The 18,681-nt window shown below is 32.6% G+C and overlaps 1 protein-coding gene and 1 long non-coding RNA gene across 2 annotated transcripts in view; one reads left to right on the top strand and one right to left on the bottom strand.

Moving 5' to 3' along the window:
- The window catches only part of LOC149892806 (uncharacterized), a 133,905-nt gene that overhangs the window by 19,615 nt on the left and 95,609 nt on the right, over positions 1 to 18,681 (top strand). The gene's annotated exons all lie outside the window — the stretch shown is intronic.
- Positions 12,541 to 13,530, bottom strand: LOC149892813 (uncharacterized). Its single transcript, XM_090078550.1, has one exon. The coding sequence runs from the start codon at positions 13,528 to 13,530 to the stop codon at positions 12,541 to 12,543; it is 990 nt and encodes a 329-aa protein (XP_089934676.1).

Below are 18,681 nucleotides of genomic sequence, written 5' to 3'. Positions count from 1 at the left end.
CAGGACCGGCATAAACCTTGATTTGATGTAGAATGGGATATCGATAAAGTGAGTGTTGTGAGTGAGGCGATCGTTTTTCGCTATGATGACTTACACACCTGCACTAATCCACTTAATCAGTTTCGCAGACACCTAGCTGAGCTTGGTGCTAGCCAGGAAATTTTTGATGCTAGCAAGAGTTGTGATATGGTTCGCTATCATAACGTGGAGCAGAAGATCAAAGCAAAGAGGAAGAAATCGACAAGAGCGGCCTCAAATATACTGCGATAGCAGTGATAGTTGCTGCAGCGCTAATTAAAAGTCCGGTGAAAGTCTTGATGGTCTTGATTGTAGCAGTAGCTACAAGGGACCTTGCTCGATAAGAGACGGATCGAACTCTTATCTGGGTTGGCTGGAACTTTCTACAGTTATGTTGAGACTTCAAAGTAAGCATATATAACAAAGAGCGCCCATATCTGCTTATAAGTATATACAAATATAACACGAAAAGTTGTATCTAGACACTACTGCGACTTTTGATTAGTCAGGTGATTTTTTTGACGTCATTTTCAAGTTGTAATGACGTTTGCACCAAAAGTGGCTGGAACCAGTGATATTCAAGTTCTAAATATAATTTCAATTTCCATTCTTACTTAGTTCTTGTAGCATTGATTTAATTTGTAATTTTACTTTTACTTTTTTTGAATCAGTTCTGATGAAATTAATTTCAGTTCAGTTTTTATGATTTTAATCATTTTAGTTCTTATTTCAGTTACTAAATCAGTTCATATTTTACTTCTATCAATTTTTTCAGCAATTAGTAGTCCTAACGGCACATTTTTTTGAAAAAATTAAAGTGTAGTCATGAAGTGTATGAATATAGGTAACTTGTACTAGTTGCATTCATTTTAAAAAAAAAAAAATCTTATGGCTCCTTCCGGGACCTTAAAAAAAAAAGAACTTACCCCACCCTGGGGTAAGTTGGCGCAAACTATAAAAAAGATTATTAACGTATTAGTGAGTAAAAATTTATAAAAATTTTTTAATATTTCTATAAGCTAGTAGTAAGAGTCTGCGTCTCAGAATCGTTTTGTCGAAATGAACCGGGAAAAGCGTAACGAGACGAAAAATTTCCCGGAAAAAAATAACGAGACAAAGGAAACGATTATCCCGGAATAAAGTTATAAATCGGGACATAAACTTTTTCTCGGAATTCAAAAACTGTGCCCCGGATAATTACGAAACGTTACGAGACAGATCAATTATATTAACTAGATATCTAACTCGCGCTATCGCAGTGAAGAAAAATTTTTGCCAACCCAGTTTGTTTTGCCAGCCAGAAATGACGCAATCATAAAAACAAAGCTAAACAAAGATTTATTAATTGTCCAGTTTAAATAAAGCGGGTTTAAAAACATTAAAAATTTGCTTCACTTTTCCTTATGGAATTTTTTTGAAGTTAGACATCTAGTTAATATATAAATCATTGAGACAGATATTTATATCTGCCTGAATGATATATATTAATCCCATAACCATGCCATAACGATTCGAGACGTGGCGTAACGGTACGAGACATTCTATTAAGATACGTGACAAAACTAGACATGTCACAACGATTCGAGACAAACTAGACATTCCGAACGTGTAGATTAAGGATTAACAAGTTAAATCCTTGATTATTAATGGGCAGTTGAGCAGATTTGGTTACATTAGGCTGCCAAGACCACTTGGCAGTAACAGACTTGGCCATGTATGCCTGGCAGAATAAATTTTCTTTTAAAAAAATGCAAATCATTCATAACAAAAAAAAATAGCAATTACAAAAGTTTTTCAATAACCGAAAAGTTTAAACTTACATATTATAACTCTTTTTATATATTAGTGATATTTAATGCTAAAAGCATTAAAGTGTCTTTCTTGGACTATTTGTGCACTAAAGTAGGTAAAAATTTTTGATATTTTTTGATAATACATGACAAACAGAGACATCAAATAATATAAGACATACCAAATTTGAAGGTTATGCATATTTTAACAAAAAAAATAATAATAATTTTGTTAAATTAGTGAATTACTAAATTAGTGTAGTAAAATTGAACTGTCGTTAGTTGAACTGTCCTAACTTTTTAAGACCCGCGTAACATAGTTTCATTTTTCGGGAAATGGCAAGGCTATACCAGTACTCTCTGGAGAGTGGGCACGTCAACATATAGCTCCTGGATTTTAATTTATTCTTTAAATTTTTAGTGACACTTTTACATCCGGCGCTGTCTGAGTATAGTCAAAGTCAAATTGTCAATCACTCTGCAAGATGCCACGAAGCAAAGGTCATATCTGGAAATTTTATGACAAGCAAATAACAGACAAAACCCATGATGATCGTGGTATAAGCCAGGCCAATGGTCGGTGCAAACTTTGTGGTAATATTTACAAGGTCAATGATGGTAAAACATCTAGCATGCATAAGCACCTTCTTCATGCCCATCCTCGTGACTTCAAAGAGCTGGAGAAACATAAAGCCGTCCACAAGAGAGATTCTGATTTGGCCTTGGACGAGCTTGAAAATATCTATAATGAAGATGAAACTAATGAGCCACAAAGAGGTGAGTTAAAAGTGTAAAATGAAATTGCTTGTAGCAACTTTATTTTAAAAAGATATTGTAATGATTTTTTTAAACTCTTTATTGAAATAAAGCTTTTTGTGTATTGTCTTTTTAATCCCTAAAGAAAAAACCCCTTTTTATGACTTGTTTTAATGTTAGGGTAACCTGGGGCAAAGCGAGACACTTTCAGGGAGAATGTTCATAGCTTGAGAAGAATAGACAGATTTCATTTGAAGAAAAAACTAAGTAAAAAATATAGTTTTCAATAAAATTAAAGTAGACTTTTAATATATTCGATCTGATTAAATATAAGAATGCAAATAAAAACACAAAATTATCATTTTATTATGTAATTTTTACTTTTAAATCAAGACATGATAGAAATTAAAAATTATCAATAAAAAAAATGCATATGCAAAGTTTGATATTAGTAAAAAAATTTGAATAAAATCTATTCAGATAAAAAGCAAACATCGTTTAATGTGCAGTCTTCGTGTACCCAAACAGTACATGCACAACAAATTATCCAGTCAGTTTGGGTACCATGGCACCATTTCCCTAGACAAACTGGACAAAACCATTCCTCTTCATTGTTTACATTTTTTTCAATCAAGCATTTCTTTAATTTTCTTTTCTTTTTATTCTTTTTTATATATATTTTTTTTGTTTAATTTATTATCATTGTTCTTTTCCAGTAAATGTTTTTTCTTATTGTTCTTTTTTTTTTTCCTATTGTTTTTTTCTAACTGTTCTTTTCAAGTAAGATTTTTTCCTATATGGAGAACTAGTTATAATTTGAAATTTTTCAGCTAATTTTCTTTTTGTAGGATAAAGTTTTGGAATTTGAAATATGTCTTCAAAAGAACTTGATGAAGTAGCAGTGGTCTCTAAAAAGCTTTCAATTGGCTTTAATTTATCAGGACTCATTAATTCTAATGTAGTCAACTCTGGCTGATGTAAAATTTTACTTTCTTTTTTATCACGTTCAAAGTGAATTTCATGAGGTATGGATAACCTGATTTTATTGTTATTAACACTTAAAGATGTCCTTGGATGTTCATTTTCTAACAAATGCGGGTTAAATCGGACAATTCCAGTTGCTCTAAAACTAGAAGTAGCATTTTCCATATTAGCAGCTCTTAAATATGCTTCATTAAAAACTTCTCCGAGATTTTCTATTTGTATTCGTCTTCCTGAATGGTTTCACATCCATCTCATAGATGCTTGATTAAAAAAGATTTTCAAAGGCTTAAAAATCCACGGTCCAATGGCTGAAGTTTATGAGTTGTGTGTGGTGGTAGCGATAGCAAAAACAATCCATTGTCACGAGCATAGTCTATAAGTTTTAAACTTTTGGCATGAGAACGATGACCGTCAAATATAACTAAAACTTTGTTGATCAAGGTGCATCGTACATGTTAAGCAAAATATTGTATATATTCAAAAAACAAATCCGTATTAACCCATTCATTTTCTGAGCATCCTTAAATAATTTCAAGTGGAGCATTATCTGTGAGTAATAATTTCTTTTTTTTTTTGCGTTTAAATATCATCATGGGTGGTACATAATGACCAACAGAATTATATGCACATAAAATTGTTTTTGTGACTCCTATTCCCCACTTGTCAATGATGAAACACACCGTTTTCCTGTGAATAAGTTAACTTTTAATGGCTTATGGACGCATGATAACTCAGACTCATCACAATTAAAAATGTGATATTGCTCAAAGTGATATTTATCTAACAAATTCTCTGAATTACTAAAATAGATTTTAATATTATCTTCGTTCAAACCAAATACTCTGTTTATAGAAATTGCTTCAGGTTTTCTTAGTGATAAATCAGGATGGCGTTTTAAAAAGCCTCGCACAAAGTCTTCTCCTGCTAATTTACTATCTTTGTTAAAAGGATTTGGAATGAAATTTTTTTTGCAGAACTCAAATACTATCAATCTAATATCCATCATTAAGAGACCATAAAATGAATTGTCCATATCTTTAATATACTTACTTAGATCTTGTTCTTGGTTATCAGAAAGCACTTTTCTAAATCTTCTTAGTAAATTAGTATGTAAACTACTTTCAAGTGAAGCCTTTTTAACGCTGATGTAGTGAATCTTTTGGCACACTAAAGTTTTTACAAGCTTTTCTTAAAGACATCTTGTTCACCTTTACTGCTGTTATAGCATTTTTCATGTCATCTTCTTCCAGTTAGCTTGATTAGTTTTTCTCTTGTAGTTTCTCATTTAAAAACTTTGGTCACTGAATGACAACAAAGTTAAATTATATTCTTTTAAAGTTTCTAATAAAATTATGTTTTACTTTTACATATGATTCTTTCATAAAATGATAATATCATAAACGTTTACTTTGACAATTTATAAAGTTTATAAACTTGCTATCCTAAACGTTTACTTTAACGATCTTTTTCAGTAAGTAGCGTTGTCGCACTTTCCCCGTAAATGTGAAGTTATAAATTTCTTAAATATCTTTGAAACAAATTAATCTGACATAAAAATAAGAGTGGCAGCTGAAAGATAACAAATAAATGATTACAAACTTAATATTATGTTTGTTATGTGGTAAAAAATGGCAGCGTACGTGAAAATAATTTTGATTTTTCAATCAAACTGACGCAACTCGTAAGCTTTAAACCGACTTTTCTATGTCATATTGTATGAAAAAACTGATGGAAACTACTTTAAAACATAAAAAAAAAATGAAATTTTTAATATAATTAAACAAAATTACTGAATCATTTTAAAAAAATTCTGTACAGAGCTAGAAAACCTAACTGTCTCACTTTGTCCCGGTGTCTCGCTTTGCTCCAGGTTACCCTAATACTCAATTTATACCCCAAATTGATAAATTTGCAATCAGTCCTGCACAAATTTTTTTTTACCTCAGCATAACGAGACTTAGCAATACTAAACTATTTTAAGCTTTTTTCCAGGCGAAAAATCTCCTCAAGTTCTCAACCGCTCCATTAAGAAAAGATGACTTTCCATGCCAGATTTTCTTATTGAGCACAAGTCAAGCCATGCAAGACTGAGTCAGTGTCTGAAGTACAAATCCAGAGATCCAACGCAATTTCGAGGTGACTTGGAAATTATGAAACTTCTGGCAAAGATGAATCTTCCATTCAGCTTTGTTGAGGCAAGACCTTTCAAGGAGTTTAGCACTACTTAAATCCAAAGCTGAAAATCAAGCCTGCCACAACTTATTCTTGGTACAACCTGCCTTTGTTGTATGACAATGTCAAGACGGCTGTGGATAAAGTTTTGGAAGCTGATCTACTGGAAAGTCCAGGAATGCCTCTTAGCACGGACATTTGGACTTCAAGGAACTTTGACCCTACCAATCATTGTTTGTTCATTACATTGACAAGGAGTGGGCCCTGAACAAGTTTTTCGTTTCTGTCAGTCCATTCAGTGAGAGGCACACAGCAGACAACATTGCCAAAAAGATCGACAAGTAAGTTAAATTACAAAATGTACTTTTTTACATGAGTTAAGTTAATTTTGTTCTACAGTTAAAGTGATATGCCTGATCTCGCCATTATGCACGTTTACAATCAGTGCAATGGAAAGTTAGTTATTTTAGTGTTTGTATTAGACATTTACAATACTGTGACAATACTACCATACTGTGACAATACTAGACATTTCAGTTTGCTGTAATTTTTTGTTACTTTTTTAGGGTTGTTGCCAATCTACCTGCATCAGGAACTCTTTCAGTTGTCGTAACTCATGACAATGCTGCCTTTGTCAAAGATGCAAATCCAAAGTGCACCTTTATTGACGAGTCTTTGCTTTGTGTGGACCATACCTTGAATTTGGTCATCAAGGACACTGTCGATGCCACCACAATAGAAGACCATGTAATCACTCGTGCTCAAAGGCTTGCAGAAAAGACTTACAAGAGTCATTTGGCGAATGAAAGAATCAAGGCCGAAATAGCATCTATGAACAGGGACATTCGTCTTGCCATGGAAACCGATTCAAAGGAAAATGTTACAGAGTTGGTCTACACAAAAGTTCATCACTGCCAACAACACTCTTTGGAATTCTACATAAATGTGTGTGCAGAGTGTCTTTAACATGAAAGAACCTCTTTTGGCAATTAAAGCAAGGCCAGGCATTGACCCAGCAGATGTTGCATCTCTTGTGCCCTCTGAATTGGAGTTTAAAATCTTTGAGGAACTGTTGCCTACTCTCAAACTGTTGGTAAAGACATCTGAGAGACTCAATGCAGATAAAAAGCCGACTCTACACATCGTTGTTGGTGGTCTCCACTATTTGCAGCACCACATCAATAGGGTTGAATTGGTCAAGGATGATTTGGCGCTCATACCATGTTTCTTGGTGTTGGCAATCTCCTTAATCCTTACTACAAGGGCGTGGCATCCAAAAAATTTGGAACCTATGATAAAACCTATAAGTACTTGGTTGAATACCACACCAATCATCATGAATGGCTAAACAAAATCATGGATCAATCAACGGCCACTGCAAGCTTGGAGGAGGAAACAGATTCGTTCGCTCAAGACGTAATTGAATTTCATTCTCAACACACAGCAATTTCGGACAAGTCCGATATTGCCAACAAATGGGATGACTACAAGAATATTCATTCCTGGCCAAGTAAAGAGGCCCAAGAAAATATTCTTGGGTTTTGGAAAAAAATGAAATGACTTTACCTCTTTTGGCTGAAGGAGCACGGCGTTACCTGGCAATTCCAGCATCTTCGGCCACTTCCAAGAGGGCCTTCTTTGCAGGAGGAAACATAGTCACGCACAAATTGACCAAGCTTCAGCTGGAAAATGTTAAAAAGTTGCTCTGTATCCAACAGAACTATGACTTTGTTCAAATCAAGTCATGGAAACTGACCTCAGAAGATGACAAAGATCCTGGTAGGGCATTAACAAAAATTCTAAAGAGAGATCTTAACTTTATCTTTGCCTTTAGTAAAATCTTAAATTTTGCCACTTCCATTTATTGTTTCTATGTTTTTTGTTTTAACTTTAAACTTTTAAATTTTTTTCAAACTGAAATTTTACTCAGTTTAAAAAAATTTTGTAAATTTCCTTCCTGATTTCTTGTCTTAAGAGAGTGATCAAGCCAATGTTGTTGAATTCGATGGTGTGCTGGAGATTCAGCTTAATCCAAGATTGCCAAGTCAGCCGATGTCATGTGCAAGTATGACCTCCTCTAGAATCTTTACTGCTACAACATCTCATGCACCAGGTATTACACCACTCATCACCAGTTCGAGGAGTTTTACTCCAGCTCCTTTTGCTGGACCATCCAAAGCTCCAACTGATGCACCTTCAACTAGTGACACAACTAAATAAACTGTTTGACAAAGTTTGCAATTAAAAACTATTATACGCTCCTCTCGTCTCGTCTCGGTATCGTCCCGGATTTCGGCTGAAAATTGAAAGTTGTCTCGATTTTTATCGCTAATCGGGACAAAGCTTTTAGGATCGTCTCGTCTCGAATAAAAAAATAACGAGACGCAGACGCTTAGCTAGTAGCAGTTAGTAGTTCGAATATGAAGCCAAAACAACACCCCACCTTTATTTCCTGGTAACAAAATCCCCTAAAAAATTATTTTGTAAAAAATAAGTTAAAAAACATTTGTTAATTTAAAAATTTTTTGTAAAAATTTATTTTTTCAATATCGTTAGAAATAAAAATTTTAAAAAAAGTTAATTTTATAAAAGTATTTTTGTTTTCCAGCTTCCCTTGTGAAAATTTTGCCAATAAACCCCAAAAGCCTTTCAATATACTGCCTAAAGATCCTGAAAAACGACAAATACTAAAAAAACCTGACCGATAAAAGTAAGGTCCTGCATTACGTTCGTTCATTACGTCTGATTACGTTAATTACGTTAAACGTAATTAACATAATTGACGAACAAAACAAACTCAGCCTTACGTTTATTTCGTTAAAAAATTAAACGGAATTTTTCAAGTTACGTTTCGTACGAAATTATACGAAATTAACGGAAATGTAAAGAATTTATTAAAATTTAAGGTTGTTACATAAAATACTGCATAATGGTTGCTCAATTCTGTTAATTAAGTAATGATTGAATAATATTTGGGTAAGGATCTGTATCATCCCCAGTGCTATAAAAATAATGGTAATGAAATTATATTAATCTCTTCTTTTGACTGTAATGAAATTAAGTATTTATTTTGTTAATTTCATTATAGAATGTAATTAAAATAACTAATATAAATAACAAAACTCAGTTCGTCTTGCAGTATTACAATACCAAGTAAATAAACCTTACAATTCATCATCAATATAATTATTTTGGCATTATTATTTTAGTAATGCAAGCAGATAAAAATTTTATGCCCAAACATATTTTATCCAAAAATGTAACATAATAAGTTCCCAAATATAATCTATTTAAACTAAACAAAATGAACGTTGCTTAAAAGAAATATTTTGCATTATTTATTACAAAAGAAGGCACACATTGGAAATTTAACTATTAATTTTTTACTATACAAAAATACTGAAGGAATACTTTGATTACCAAAAATTAGTAAAACATGAAATATCCTACTTGTGATTCTGACACGTTGTAATGAAACTGAAGGCTTCCTTTCATTTTATCAACATTCATTTTGTCAACAATAAACAGAACTATGATTAAGTCAACATAAAAATAAAACTATACTTTCGTTGACAAAAAAATAAAACTATCACTTTGTCAACATAAAGATATAAAGCTTCTATTTAGTTGACATAAATATAACATATCATATAACGTATATATCATATAACCCCAAAAGCCTTTCAATATACTGCCTAAAGATCCTGAAAAACGACAAATACTAAAAAAACCTGACCGATAATAGTAAATGAATTGTGACTGGAATATTTATAGCAGTTTTATTCATAGGACCCAAGATGAAATGGTCAATTAGGAAAGTTCACTGAGATTTCTGATACTTTTTGATAAAAGGCTCTGCAGATAAACGCATTTCGTCAACTTACCCCTGCTGACAACTAGCCCCGGTCTCCCCTATCATTATTTCAAGAAATAATGTAATACATACGTTTTAAGAAAAATGTTTAAACAATTTTTTAACTTAGAAATAAACATCTAAATAACCATACAAATAGTCATAAAATAGTCATTCAATGATTCAATTGAGTTATAATAAGATTTTTTTTCGAAATTGAAAAAAAACATCTGGTTGAATTATAATTACAAGTTTTTTTTCAGTTTCATAAAAATTCTCATCTCTAATGATTTTTTTCATTCGATTGCGGCGACCAACAGTTGAAATTCCACAAAGTGAAAATATCCTTTCTACAAACGCCTGTGATGCTGGGGCGGACAGTAAATCTTCAGCCAAAATTGCAATCTTGCTATACTTGCTTTTGTTTTGTTTCCAAAAGAGCAGGCCGTTACTTGGCAGCGCTTCATCACCGCTTATGTCTACCAAATTTCTTGACAGCTGACTTGCAACAGTGAGATTGTCTTGGTTATAAATTTTTCCTTCTTTTGTAAAGATTTTATTTGACAAGAACTTAAAGCGCTTTATGGCAGCAAATTCACATTCAGATCCATTTGACTCAGCAGCAGCTTGTAATTCTTTTTCTTCTCCACAAACTTTTATTATATACATCTTTGCTGCGAGGAGCAAGGTGCCCATTTCCGGTGTGAGAATAAAGACAGCAACGGTTGGTGAGAATAAAGACAGTAACGATCTAACAAACATGCAGCAGATGGAAGAGGATTAAACGTATCTGAGTCCGGCTGCAGAATTGATTGAAACCGTTGACGTAGATCTCCAAGAAGATTCGCTGTCAAAGACTTGTTGGAAGGATATTCTTGTAAATGGCATTTCAAATTAAGTATAGATGGTAGAACCTGTGAAAGAGACTGGGCATCGGTCTGAAGTATATCTATTTGTACTGCAATGGGTTCCAAAAGTGAAGAAATGTTTTGAAAACGAACCCATTCACTTGCTTTGGATGTATCGATACCTAAATTTAAGTAAACCATATGAAATTAAAGTTTACTAATAACAATTGTAATAACTAATAATTGTCATTGATATACGTCTCTTTTTTCCATGCTATTGTGATGTGATTTAAAAGGCAGGGTAAAGTCTTTCCGTGTTATTAGTAAACCTAATATAAAGACTATATACCCTGTCTTGTTTTTTAATGATAATGACTAATGAACTTCTTACAATTTATTACCTTATTCATTTTTTTAGTTTAAATAAGGTAAGACGCAATTTTGTAGATTTAATAAAATTCCGAAAATAATTTATATACACTAATAACATAAATAGTAAAATAATATGTACCGATTTCTGTAAGAACTTCATTCACCGATGTCTTTTTTTTCAACAGCCGGTAAATCATCTGATATGTATTGTTCCATCTTGCAGTCAGTTATCACAGACTTCTCACACTTTTCAATTGCCAGACTTGATTTCCTAACTCTTGATACAACTTGTCTCGTTTCTAAGATGGTTGCACTACTATGTTCATAAACTGGTTTTATGAGAAGCTGGACTGTGTGAGCCATACAGGGCATTCGATCACATGGAATAAGATCTTGCAGAAATAAATCAGTTTGTATTGACTGAGACTGGATCTCTTCCTCAACAGTTGTGTGTTCAGATTCGTCAGATTCAAACTCATAAGATTCAGAATTGTCAGATTTCTTAGCTGCACACCACCGGTGGTGTACCTTGGAGGTTTCATCGTTTTAACAGATTAATTCCTCAACATGGTAGAAATTTGATATAATGTTTACTTACAGGATAATTAGACTTCACATTAGCTTCATTTAAGATAATATTATTCAAACTAGTTAAATTTATATAAACTGTTTATTAATTTATATAACTGTATATGATTATAAATTTAAACTAATTCAAATTAAGAAGTATTAAAAACTTATATAAGAAATAAAGTTTATTAAAAAAAGATTAATAAAAAAAGTGTATACTAAAGTTTAGTTAATTTAAGTCTTTCACTTAGATTTAATATTTGTCTACTCTACATTTAGATTATTAAAGGTAATACCAAATGATAGTTTTTTCCAGCTGTCTTCCTGAACCTCCTGTAATAGAGGGATGTGGCAGCTGAAAGACCATGTCTGATTTGTCCAATTCATACACAGTTTTATCTTCTCTAGTAAATCTTTGTGAGTTTGTGTCCTTTTTCAAGTACTGAACTTTAAAAAATGTCTCAGCAACTTCTAGCACCTCTGCAACAAAGTTTTTTACACCATGTTTGCCATGAGTTTGTGTCATCATAAAAACTCCAGACTGGATTTTTTTTATATCTGACTGAGCAGATACTTTGCCAGATACTACTTCTACATTTTCCTCTAATTCAGTACTTTGCTCTAAGGTAAAGCTCAGCTTTTTTTCCTGGTTGTTTATTATCAGTTTTGTCTTTCATTTTATTGCCAGATTTATTTTTTGTTCTCTTAGTTGTATTTTTTTCAATTTGAAGTGTTATGGGGCTGGAAGTTAAAATGCAAGACTTTTTCTTAAGACGACCTCTTCCAGTTTGTTTTCATGATTGAGCTTTTGGGTAAGGTAGAATAATATCAGGAGACACAATCTTAGCGTTTATCTGGTTTGCAAAAAAGCAGGACTGCAGCTAGTTACCTCAGTATTGGTTGAGGGCCCAGGTTTGCTCAAAAAGTCTTCAATATGCTTACTTTTGTTTCCAGGCTGGTCTTCAGACACAGGTTGCGATCGATCTGTTATAGTTAATGACAAGAACTCATAATCTTTGAAAATGTTCTTATTCAGTGGATGAAGGCCAATTACTAGAAAACTGGGCGTAATGTTGTTTGGAGGAAAAGCTAAGAGAAAAGCTTGTCCAACAATTATCTGATACGTCATAGATTGTTGCTGGTTTCCCAGTATTGCCTGGTTTTAACATCGAATCCTTCATTTTATTGTTGTAATATGTCTTAATTGGACCAAATACGTCTCTAAGGGTTGCATTTTGTGGTTAAAGTGTGGATGAGATGTTACCATTGTAATCCCATTATATTTTGCTAGCTGGATTGGTGGTATTGAGATATGACTCTCATGGTTGTCAAGTAAAAGATTAGAAGGATTTTTCTTACTTGAACGGGTGTGCTTTACAAAATGTTTCATAAATCCTAGAAACAAGTCTTCATTTGACCATCTCGATGGGTTTGCTCCACCAAGTGTACCTTTAGGGGCCCCTTTTAACATAAAGTCCTTAAACTTCTTAAGAGGGAAAACCAACATTGGAGGCATATAACCACCTCCAGCATTTATTGCTCCAATCATTGTTATACTATATACTCGTTCACCACTAGTCATTCCACCAACCTGCTTTTGACTTTTTTTTGCTAAGATTTTGGGAGGATTATGGACAGTGCTAACATTGGTTTCATCAACATTCCATATGTTAAATGCTATAATACCTTGATTTTGTTCAAGCGTAAGAGCTACTTCATAGTTTTGAAAAGTAAGCGCTACTAAAAGCAGTTGAGCGTGCAGGACTTGTTGCTTTCTAAGCGATAATTCTTTAGAATATTTTTTCCGGAACACTTTTGGCCACTCTTTTCCAGCCATCTGGTTTTTATCCCAAGATGTATCATACTTTTTTTGATTTGCTTTCTTAAAATGGTGAGCCAATTTTCGAATATCTTTCAAAGTCAGTTCATTATGAAGATCAGCAGCTTTCAAGATGTTATCAACTAGAAGTTTATGTTCAACTTCCGTGAAGACTTGCTTAACGTTGTTGTCTTTCTTGTAACAAAATTTTATTAAGCCTGATTCAAGGAATTTATTTCTGTGTCTTCTTAAGGTTGTTGAAGCTCTGTATATAGACAGTTCATTGTTCACTATAAGTTTTACAGCTCTTTCTGTCTTCTTTTCGTATAGGTTTTCTTTTAAATCCATTTTTACTTCTAGGCATTTTATTAAATTTGTATTTTTTCACATATTGTACTAAAGAAATTCTTAATTAACAAAAAAAATAATAATAATAATTATAAACGACATTAAAAGCGACACACTATAGCGACATTAAAGAAATACTTTCATAACAAACTTACTCAAAATAGTATTTAGAAAATCATGCAAGTGTGTACCTTGGTGGTACCACCAAGGCACACAGCATTAACTACCTCCAAGGTACACCGCTACCATAGTTTTTACAAAATTCCCACCATATATCTATAGGTTAAGAGCTAACCCTTTAACTACCAAAAGCGGCCAAAAGTAAAAAATTATTTATACCATTAAATTTACCGGTTAAATCTTCCGTAAAGTTAGTATAATATTTGGGACAAGTTTGGACAAGTCCATAGGTTGCTTATTTGGTTTTTATTTACTATATGATAATCTAAAAGACTTTCAACTTCCATTTCTTTGATATTCTCGTTGTCTACATCTACAATAGCACGATCTTCATCAAAATTGTTAATATTTATTTCAATGTCTTCAACATTAGTACAATCTTCATTAAAATTGCTAATATTTAATTCAATCTCATCGTGAGAACCATCACTAATATCTTCTCCATTGTCTTCGTCATCATCGTCACAATCCAAACTACTAAAGTAATTTATTACCTTTTGCAAAGAGTAAACTTTTTTATTGAACGCCATTTTTGAAAACGTAATAAAGTAAACCCGCAATATAAATCCGAATTATTCCGGCTAAATGGTATAAAAGTAATTTTGGTAGCCGGAAATATCCGGCAGACCTTTCTTTAAAAAACATCCGTGAATATTGTAATAGAAATACCAATTAGGGGAACAGGCAATAACAAATAATAAAACCAATATCATAAGAAAGTCTATGTAACGCTGCCGAAATATTCCGGTATGGTATTATTTTTATTTTTATACGCCGGAAATAGTCGGCACAACTTATTTAGCGGTAGTTAAAGGTTAAGCAGTTTCAAACATACATAAATGTAGCTTAAAAAACATGCTTTACAAGTTCTGATAATCAGTTTTAAAATAAAGTTTATACCTACAGTTGTAGAAAAAAAAGAATACGCCCTAAAAAAATTACTTTTTGGTGTCGAAAACAAACTTTTATTTTTATTGCATCAACAAATGTGTTAAGCAGTGATAAAACAGCTTATTATGATCCTTTAATGGCCAATACATGCAACTAAAATTTCAGTTTGAATTCATCTTTCAAGATGGCAGCAGAATTGACGTGCCTCCAAGGTACATACACCTCCAAGGTACACCACTCTCACTTATCAGTAAAACGCATTAGTATTTAAGTTACTTTTAAGTATTATGTTTATTATAATTCCCGTCATACCCAGTAAATTTTGTTGTTAATAGCAATTCCATGGAAAACCAAAGCAAATAATAATTTAAGTTAGTTAACGAAAAGGAAACCTGGGCATAGCTATTTCATCGCTGTATAATTGTATTACTTTCGACCAATGAAAAATGTAGGGGAGACCGGGGCTAGTTGGCTAAGGGGTAAGTTGACGCACTGCGTTTAATTTTGGAGTTTTCCACCGGAAATTTCCTAAACTCAAATGGAATCTTCCCACTTAACTTATTCATCTTTCAGTCTAGTATCAGGCCTATAAGACTATGCGCATAGAAGTTAAAGCGAGTTTTGTGTTTTTTTACAAGCTTTGTAACTTTTGTAACAATATTACTTTTTCAATTTTAAAAAGCAACAGCATTAGCTACAAGTTAACTTGAATAGATGTAGGTGTTGAATGGTTCACTTTAACCAGTCACGTTTTGTGTTTCTCAATATTTTGGGGAGGCCGTGGCTAGATGGCTGCAGTTTTAGTCTTTGAGTCCTTAAAAACACTTTTCACTAGGTCCAAAGTAAAAGAACTCTTAAAGAGGGAACAAACTAGCCCAGGAAAATGCTTCTTTGATACTGGTTCATTGTGTATTTTTGTATACTTGTGTATTTTTGTATACTCTAAAGTCAAGCTTTACCGTTTGCTTTTAACATTCCGAAAAACTAATGTATGCAAACAACTAATGTATGCCAATGTATGCCAACTCGACCAAAAATCCATATATTTAAGTGTAATTGTCTGTACATTGAATTATGGAATGTCTTGCGGGATTATATAAAATAATTTTATAGATATACTATTAATAATATTAAATATGCCATCCTTTTATTCAACCATCAATTGCGTAAACAAGCGAGGAAAGAACGTTGGACTGATAAAGATAAACTTTCAGCTTTGAGGCTTATGTATTGCAGCCCATAAGCATTTAAAATACTTAGAAGAGTTTTTTCATTACTTCTTTGAAGCACCATAATGTTTCTTAAAAATTCTTTTGGGAGCCTACAACCTGGATTTTCTAATACGGTTTTGGCTTTACTAAAAATGAAAGTAGGCACCATGACAAAATTTGAACGGAACTGTAGCGTTGTTTTGATGAAATGTCCTTAAAGCAAAATCTTGATTTTTACAAATAAAATTTATAAGGTCATTGAAATTAAATCTAATGGCAAACAAGTGAACTAAACTCTTTTTTTTGATGGTTCGTGAGTTATCAACAAAATGGAAATAACTAATTGCTGGTTTTTATAGTAATGTGAGGCGGGGAGTTTTAGAACGTTTTTTTTTATTTATTTAAGGGAATGGGGATGGGGTTTTGGTGTTTCGTATAGGTTAGGAGGTTTGGGTCAAAGGTGTATGGGGAAGCCTCTTGGTTCTTTGTAATGGTAGCACTCTGACTTATTCTTGTTAACACGCGTACTTTTCTTTACGCGCAAATTTTGTTTAAACTCTAATAATAACAATTCTTTTTCTTTAATATACCGCAATCGTTAATAAAAATCTCTCCACTTTAAATTATATAAAAACTATTTCTTCTAAACTCCTTTTTTAAAATCAAAAATTCCAGTCTACTTATTTTCCGTAGAACATAAAACTCTGTATTGACTCTTCTCTTCGTAATTCTTGAAGTTCTGTCTTGTAACCCCCCTCCTTTCGTATCTCTTAACTAACTCCTGATTGACCACAGACTGTCTTTCATTCACCCTTTTTTCTGTTTCGTATTTGCCTTTTTTTATCGGTTATGTTTTGGGCGTTGGCGTCTTTTCATTTTTTATTTGCTGCTGTGTAAAATAATAATTAATGGTTTTAGGTGGTTATATTGTTATAAACGGCATCTTGTTTTACTTAAAATTAGCTTCCTCACAGTAATAACTCCATGTGTTTAACCAATTTAGCTAGGATAGTACAAATATTTAGTAGTCAAGTTGTTACTGCTTTGAATATATATGCTTCTGTCAAACTGTTGCCTGAAAATGGTTTGTTTACAGCCTTTTTTATTAAAGTTATGGATATTTTGCTTGACATACTGAATTCTCGTAAACCAAAAGTAGATAAACCAACACGTTCTGCTTTAATCCTAATGATAAGTTTATACAACAGCTCAAAGACTTGAGAGTTTGGATCAAGGGTAGCGTTTTTGTGGTGCTCACAGTCAAAAAGGTTTATCCAGCCATTGGGGTTCAGATGTCACTATCTCTAATATTATTTGTCTCACAAATGAATATTATTTGAAATCAATTGCTGATTATTTGATAAAGAAATTTTAAATTTGTTAAAAATGTATTCAAATTCTTTTAAGTTTGACACCAAATGAAAGTAATTTATTTAATACTGATTCTTTTTTACAAAACTTGCTTCACAAAATGGAAACTGTTTTTCTGATGCAAATGGAAATTTTATTAACTAAAAGGAATATTATAAAACAAATTATTGAAATAATAAAAATTGATTGCAGTTTTACATATCTTTGTATTGATCATGCCTAATTAGAAGCTTAGTTTATATGAGGATATCTTATTTTATAAGGTTTTTTAATCGAGATATAGCACCACGAAAGAAAACGTGTAAAAAAAAAAAAAGCTGGCTCGTATTATCTATGTTTAATTTTACTTTTGAGTTATTTTTCAAAAAAAAATCATGTTTTTTTAAAAAGGTTGTTTTTTTTTCTCAGTATCATCAACTACTTATTTAGTATCTAAATAGGGAATATGTATTTAAACTAATAAAAATGAATAAAATGATATGTGATTTAAAAAATTGAAGCAAAAGTTGTGTTACAAATATATCTTTTTATATAATTACAAAAGTATATATAAGTATGATTAATGCAAAAGTTTAAATATTTCATTAAGTTGCGATTTATTAAGATTATTTGGTCCCGCAAGACATCCCGTAATGCTTTGTACCTAAAATTACACTATTTTATCGGAAAATGGCAGGCATTGATCAAGAGGTCGAAGAAGATGTGTAAGATGAGAGGCGTAGGAGTATGTCATTGACTTTTTGGCTATTTCAAGAAGAGGGGAGCTAATATTTGGCGTGAAGCCAAATATGAGGACTTTGATGCGGCTTACAAGATGATTTATGTTCTTCAGATAAATGATTTTGAACCTTTTCAAAAATCAGGGAATTCCATTCAGACTTTATCACTAGGGGCTCGGCAACTTCATCAGAACCAAAGTTCATGTACTTAATGTTCAACTTATTTCCCTTGTAGATCACATATCGTACAAATACCTGTCCACTAGCGGAGCATGCGTAATTAGTAGTAACTTGCCGGCGGACTGAGCCATCAATGCTTAGTGATGCTATAGCACTACGTTATTTTGTGAAGACATTTTCCGTTTTTGGGTAAGTGGTGAAGCCTAATTGATCGCAATTGAATATTGGACTAATTCCTGTATCTTTTAAAATCATCTCAAGTAATTAAAACCATTTCTTGATGATGTCAGAATTTTCAGCCTTGTCTCTAGGATTGCTAAAGCGTTTCGTTTGTCTTAGTGCTACTATTAGTTGATTTAGCAGTGACTGATCACATTGCATCCTGCGGCACGATCCTAATAAGGATCGTGCCGCAGGATGCAATGTAATCAGTCACTGCTAAATCGACTCTCCACAAATGCTGTTTTATTATAAATTGTTTTTGTAAAATCCTGTATGAGGTCTTCTCTTACTATTACTTCTATTGCTATCACAATCTGCCAGTCACTTAACCAGTGTTTAACCAGTTGAGGTAATCAGCGAGAGTGAAGTAAAACTAA

This window comes from Hydra viridissima, unplaced genomic scaffold (assembly GCF_058129835.1).
Source record: "Hydra viridissima isolate aposymbiotic clone 2 unplaced genomic scaffold, HvirCarnegie_v1 scaffold_1, whole genome shotgun sequence".
NCBI lineage: Eukaryota > Metazoa > Cnidaria > Hydrozoa > Anthoathecata > Hydridae > Hydra > Hydra viridissima.
Note: the sequence above shows the minus strand (reverse complement) of the source record. Positions and strands in the feature narration are given on the sequence as shown.

Coding starts and splice junctions, on each gene's coding strand:
- LOC149892813 (XM_090078550.1), bottom strand. CDS start 13,530: ATGGATTTAAAAGAAAACCTATACGAAAAGAAGACAGAAAGAGCTGTA.